Source organism: Geosmithia morbida (assembly GCF_012550715.1).
Source record: "Geosmithia morbida isolate 1262 chromosome Unknown scaffold_10, whole genome shotgun sequence".
Classification (NCBI taxonomy): domain Eukaryota; kingdom Fungi; phylum Ascomycota; class Sordariomycetes; order Hypocreales; family Bionectriaceae; genus Geosmithia; species Geosmithia morbida.
In genome coordinates, this window is record NW_023336197.1 from 58,334 (window position 1) to 64,992 (window position 6,659).

The window sequence follows — 6,659 nt, forward strand, 5'->3', positions numbered from 1 at the left end:
ATCACGTCACAAGGCGTTCCGCTGTCCAGATTTGGGGGAGGGGATAGTTGTGGTGGTGATGGTGATGGTGATGGGGGGGGGGGGGGGGGGGGGGGGGCCCTCCAGGTCCACCATCCATGGCGAGGCTGCGGTCAACGGGACTCGACCTTGCCTGACCTTGCCTGATCGGGATGAGAGTGCTTGACCTACCCGTACACCCGTACACCGTGCAGCGGGTTCACGACCTCGACGATACTCTCGTACAGCGGTATCACCACAGCGCGCGGTTCCCTGTACGAGAGTAGGAGAGCAGGTGGGGTACCTGTGGTGGTGCCCTGGTTAGGTCTAGCGGTCGAGCTGCTAGGCAGCTAGCTAGGGCGGGGGGGCGGTCCAGTCTGCTATTATTATGACTGTAATGACACGTACAGTAATATGGAATACGTACCATATTACATACGTATCAGCACGTATCGATACTGCAAGACCACAAAAGTATCAAGTCCACAAGTATCTCTTTCACCATCACTCCCGCCCGGCCTCTCCGCACCCGCTGGACGCCTTCCACGCTACGCTCAAGCCTCCCAGCTACAGGTACACAGGTTGGAGTTTTGGGTAGTACTCAGCATGGGACCTTTTTTTTTTCTTCTTCTTCTTCTTCCTTTGTTGAGAGTTTGTACGAGTAATAATATATACACCTGTGTTTTTATCCGAATCTTCTTTTCTTCTCACATCTTCTTTCCTTTTCTCGGAGAGACCTGTTATGTCCCGAATACACCGTACACTGTAGAGAGAGAGGCCATGGCAGAGATCGAGAGGGGGAGGAGGAAGGGGGGGGGGGGGGAAAAAGAAAAAAAAAAAAAAAAAAAAAAAAAAAAAAAAAGAAAAGAGGAGAAAAAGGGAAAAGAAGAAGGGGGAGGAGGGGGGGGGGGGGGGGGGGGGGGGGGGGGGGGGGGGGGGGGGGGGGGGGAGACAGACGTACTGTCTTGACATGTTCAGAATCCCTTTCAAGGGCATCCATCAAAGACTTCTGAGAAACAGAGCCCCAAAACANGGGGGGGGGGGGAGACAGACGTACTGTCTTGACATGTTCAGAATCCCTTTCAAGGGCATCCATCAAAGACTTCTGAGAAACAGAGCCCCAAAACAACCAAATCTATAATTCTAGCAATAGTTTGGTCCCCCCCTCCCAAAAAAAAAAGGGCAAGGTGAGTGAGTGAGTGTGAGTGTGTGTGTGTGTGTGTGTGTGTGTGTGTGTGTGTGTGTGTGGACGGTAGGAAAAGACACCCACCCACACACACACACACACACAACTAATCTGCTCCAGGCCTACTTTAGAGGAGATCGTCGTCATGAGCTCGTCCCGTCCAGATTCCCTTGGCACCCTTGTTTTATTTATCGTATTTTATCATTTTATCAATTATTATTCTATTGTTTCAATATTCTTTTTTCTCTCTTTTATATATATATATATGTATATGTATATTATAATAATACTTTTTTTTTTCTCCATTTTTGTTTTATTCTGCTCTATGCTGAATCCTCTCGCTCCTCCTCACAATCTATATATTTATAACATTCCATTCCTCTCTCCTTCCTCACGCCTCTCTCTTGTCTCGGCCTACTACTCTCTTCTTCTCCTTTTCCCTCTCTGTCAACATCATTCTACTCTACACACTCACTACCCGTCATCACCCATTCATTCTTTATTCCATCATTCTCCTTTCAGTGTGTGGTCGCCCCCGACCTCTCCTGTCTCAGTCCCGACAGGCAGTAGTGTTTCCTTCTTTTCTCTGCCTCGATACAGGAAGAGACGCTCTCATTCCATTCCCTTCCTATCCCGATACTTGATATATATCTTTCCATCCACAAAGAGCGTCCATCCCCCCCTTTTGTTTTTTCCCCCTTCTCTTGACAGAGGAACGCATTCCCTTCCATCACGGCACTGTCACAAGAAAACCAAAACCTTCCTTTTTTCTTATCAATATCATTATTTGAGCTAGTTTGTTGAATCGTAACAAACCATTCGAAGAAGAGAAAGAATAGCTCCTCGTATACATCCTCTCTCTCCTCCTCCCCCCCCCCCCCCCCCCCCTCCCCCCTAAAGAAGAAGAAGCATATCTTATACACACACGACACACACGCACAAACACGCAACGCCATCCAAGATGCAGTTCGAGCCCGAGTTCCGGTTCGACATGGACGACAGCTTCACCGGCATGTGCGGCCCCTGCCCCTCGACCACGGCCAGCTTCTCGTCGGCACCGTCATCGGCCTACGACCCCTTCACCCCCAGCTCCCGACGGTCGACGCCCAACGAGCTCAGCTTTGACAGCATCGAGGGCGGCTACAGCGCTCACCAGCCCCTGGACATGACCCCCCCCTCGGCCAAGTACTTCATGACGACCCCCGTCAAGCACGAGCAGGAGCACGGCCACCAGCATCAGCACCGGCACCAGCACCAGCATCAGCACCACTTCGGCGGCAGCCTCTCCGGCTCGTTACCGACAACTCCGATGAAGAGGATCGACAGCTTCTCGACGGAGTACGACCTTCTGGACATCAACATGGGCACCATGACGCCCTCCAACAACCACGGCAGCGGCGGCGCCGTCAACGGCTCCTTCCACATCCACCACGACGGCACCATCAGCCCCGAGGCCGCCATGGGCCCCTCGTCCTACATGATGACGCCCACCCAGAGCCTGTCGGGGTCCGACGTGGCCGACTCGTCGTCGTCGTGGAGCGTGCCCAACGAGTCCCCCGTCCACCCTTACTTCCAGCCGAGGGACGGCCTCGTCTCCTTCAACGACATCGAGTCCCTCGACCTGGACCGTCACTCCCTCTCCCCCATGTACCATCCCGGCCACTACCACCCGGGCCCCCCCCCCACGCCCAGCAACGCCCGCCGCGTCGAGCGCAAGATGATGCTCCACGAGGCCCAGAGAAAGACGGGCGAGCTCCAGCGAGCCCAGCAGATCCGTGCCTCCCGCAAGGTGTCGGCCGGCGACGGCCCCTCGTGCGAGCCCGTCGAGTCTTCCAACGGTTCCGTCGATGTCGTCCGTCGTGCCATGTGCAAGTGCGACTACCCCGGCTGCCACAAGGCTTTCCGCCGTAACGAGCATCTCAAGCGTCATAAGCAGACGTAAGTCCCTCCCTCCCCCTCCCATCTACCCATCTATATCTACATCTATACATCTCTCTCTCTCTCTCTCTCTCATATATATATATATATATATATATATGCAACATGCTACCCATCTACATCTGATACGTATCGCTGACGTTCAGAAAAACCAATACACAGTTTCCACGGGGAAGGACCTAACCGATTCTCGTGCGAGTTCTGCGGAAAGGACCAGTTCAACCGCCAGGACAACCTCAACAACCACCGAAAGCTGCACGCCCGTCCCAACAGCCGCAACAGGGGCGTCGAGTTCATACCCGCCGCCGTGCCCATCATCGACCAGGAGGAGCGCAGCCGCAAGAGGAGGGCCCCTCCCAAGTCAAAGGCTGGCCACAAGAGCGAGTACGATTACTAGCTGTCTCAACTCAATGCCACGATCTGTGGGGTGTGTCTAAAACAGTCATCGGAATTAGTGCCACTTCCTAATGAGGAAATGTCCACTGGTCCAACCGGCCCACATTTTTTTTTTCTCTTCCTTTTTTTTCTTTATCTCTTTCCCGCCTTTCTTGTTGCTCCTCTTTTCTAGTTCATCGCGGGAACTTTCGTGTCGGCGAGGCAAAGTCATTGCCAACCCGCTCTGTCCTATCTCATTCGACCCTTCCTCTTCTCTCTCATCGGGACACGCCCACACACAGACGCGTGTCACCTATTCTATCTTTCTTACCACAACCTGCCCCTTGTTTTTATCTTTATTCCTCCCCTTCGTTTCTGTTTTGGTTTCCGGTCCAAGAAACCTCCCCCCCCCAAAACTTGATATACGACATCTCTTTCACATTCTTATTCTGGCATTCATACCGCAATGACGGAATCTCGGCTACAAGGCGCGCACGGGTATAATTTTTTTATTATTTCCTACTTCTCTCTACAATCTTCTTTCCTTTTGTCCTATCCTCTTATCCATGTCACTGCCATCATTATCAGTGGATACCAAACAAACATTTTTCCTTGTCACTCAAATCTGTATCTATCACGGGAGGTTTTCGTCTTCTTTTTTTTTTTTTTTTTCCCACGTCTCATATTGCGATTCTCCTTACGGCCAAGATGTATATTTGTCTTTCTGCGTACCATTTACTCTGCTCTCTACATCGGATGGGTAGTTGGGGGAAAAAAAGATACCTGTTTTTTATCGTTTAGGGAAATATGGAGGGCGGTTGATGGTGGACATGTTGGGAAGACGTGCCCGACTGTATCACATTGATATTGTAATATGTAATACAATATTCTTATCACATATCTTGACTTTTTCATGGTGACGTCGGTGTGCAATGGCTCTTGGGCGTGTGCGTGTGCATCTGCGTGTGTGGACTTGTAGGATGATTGACAGTGACTTACAATGGTTCTTCCATGACTTTGACTTGAAATGCTGCCACTCTACTACCGGCTGAATACGACATGTCCAAGACAACTTCATTAGGGGGGGGCACTTCTATCCGCCTCTTCCCAGCTGTGTCTTGTGTGCGCACAGAGTAACATGTTGCCCGATCGGGATGCCGTCTGAGACTTGGCTCCCCCCCTCCCCTGCCACCCCACCGCAGTAGTCCGTACGGTTGGCTGGTCTGTTGTTGCGGGTGGAGAAGATGGAGATGACTGGCGAGCAATGGGAGAGAGATGGAGAGAGAGAGAGAGAGGGAGAGGGAGAGGGAGAGATGGAGAGAGAGAGAAAGTGAGGTAGATAGAGATGCAGCCCTCTCGGGTTAATTGGTGGATCACGGTTGGCGATCAGACATGAAAGGTGGTGTGGCAGGGACCAAAAAAAAAAGTGGATGAACCGTCTCTTTATATTTATCTCTATATTCATATTTTAGGATCTTTGATAACTGCTATTTACACATATTTCTATCGAATCATATCTGATTGAAAATTTTGTCTCCTTTTTTTTTTTTTTTTTTTTTTTTTTTGTCAGTCCCTTTGTTTTTCGGTGTCCTCACTCCAGTCTCAGATGTCAGGCACGGCAGGTTATGAGAAGAGGCCTGAGCGGGTCGAATGAATTTCTCTCTCTATTATGTAAAGTACGACTTTACAGATGCAGGTGCAGATGCAGGTGCAGAGGATGGGAGTGGGGATTGATGCAAGATGGGTGTTTTTTTTCTTGGGGGGGATTTTTTTTTTTGAGAATCCCCCCCCAAAAAAAAAAAAAGTTTGGTAAAGAAGACATGCAGGTTGGAGTTATGTACCTGTAGACTGATGATGCGTGGTCATGTGATTCTGGAGTTGATGATACGATGAAAGGAGGAGGGAGGAGGAGGAGGAGGAGGTTGGGCTGTCTTGGTAATGAATTATTATTAATACTTATACAGCAAGTACGAGGTAATAACTCGGCCATCAGAACGGTTCAGGATATGACATGCAGGATCGTTACTAGCAGAACATGCTTACATAATATATTACGGGATATTGGTACTCGTATAGGTAAAAGAGCAGACGAAGTGCGTGCATGACGACACGACGACATCAGACTATGCTTGTTCCTGGTGCGTCGAGGATGGACCTGGGGGTGTGTAGTATAATGCGGGTGTGATATTATAGTGCCAGCGCATGGAGATGGAGTGTACGGATCAGTGTGTAGGGAGTATATCACGGAGTATATCAGAGACTGTAATCTGTACTATAGGGCATAGTATAGAGTCATGTGCAGATCTGTATAGAGTGTACGGAGTGCGTCATGTGTAATAATACTATATAACGGAGATGGAAGGATAGATAGATGTATGATGGAGCAGCTCGGTCTAACCCGACAGAGACTCCCCCTGCTGGTCGCATCCTCCGTACGAGTGACTGTTAGCTCGCGATAGCGGCGATTTGGAACCAGCCGGTCGGGCTTTGGCATATCGATATTGATACCATTGTACCATGACGATAATCGTCCGCCGCCCCTCTCTCTCTACTCGGCATCACTGCCGTCGGTACTGCTACGTCGGCGGGAAAGACGACTGCCACCAAACGGTACCGGTGTCACATCACATCAGTCATGCCAACATGACGATGATGCTCGTAGTCGACATCACCGCCGGCACTACAGTCTACAGCGCACGTAGCAAGTTCCGAGACAGTTCTGCACCTTCGACTCTCGGCAGCCCTGAAGATTACCGTACTCGCCTCCAGAAACACACGGTAGCATTGCCTACGACTCGGGGGGGGGGGACACTGTCAGTAACTCTCGATGTCGTATTGCGGAATGCCAATCAGCATCACACGCCGGGTGGAACGCAAGTAATCAAGAATCATGGCCATGTCGGGAGAATCACGTCAAAGAAGTAAAGAGAAAGGAAAAAAAAAGCAAAGTATGTCGAGCGACGAGCAGAGAGAGAAAATAAAAGATACATGGCAGTGAGAAAAACAACGATCAAAAAAAAAAAAACAACAACATGATAATACCTGGTAATATTAATAATAAGAAGTATCCGAGGTCTGTGCTCACCGTCCTCAGCTAAGGCAAGCAAGCCTACAGGATGTATTTGCCCGGCAGCACAGCACAGGCGCGGGGGGGGGGGGGGGG

General features: G+C 50.3%; 1 protein-coding gene across 1 annotated transcript; it reads left to right on the top strand.

The window, feature by feature from the left end:
• Nucleotides 1-2,144: 2,144 nt before the first annotated feature.
• GMORB2_1519 (ZnF C2H2) lies at nt 2,145-3,518 on the top strand (the record flags this gene model as incomplete). Its single annotated transcript, XM_035463501.1, has 2 exons — nt 2,145-3,121; nt 3,284-3,518. The coding sequence occupies 2 exons, from the start codon at nt 2,145-2,147 to the stop codon at nt 3,516-3,518; spliced, it is 1,212 nt and encodes a 403-aa protein (XP_035320332.1).
• Between the last annotated feature and the right edge of the window lie 3,141 nt (nt 3,519-6,659).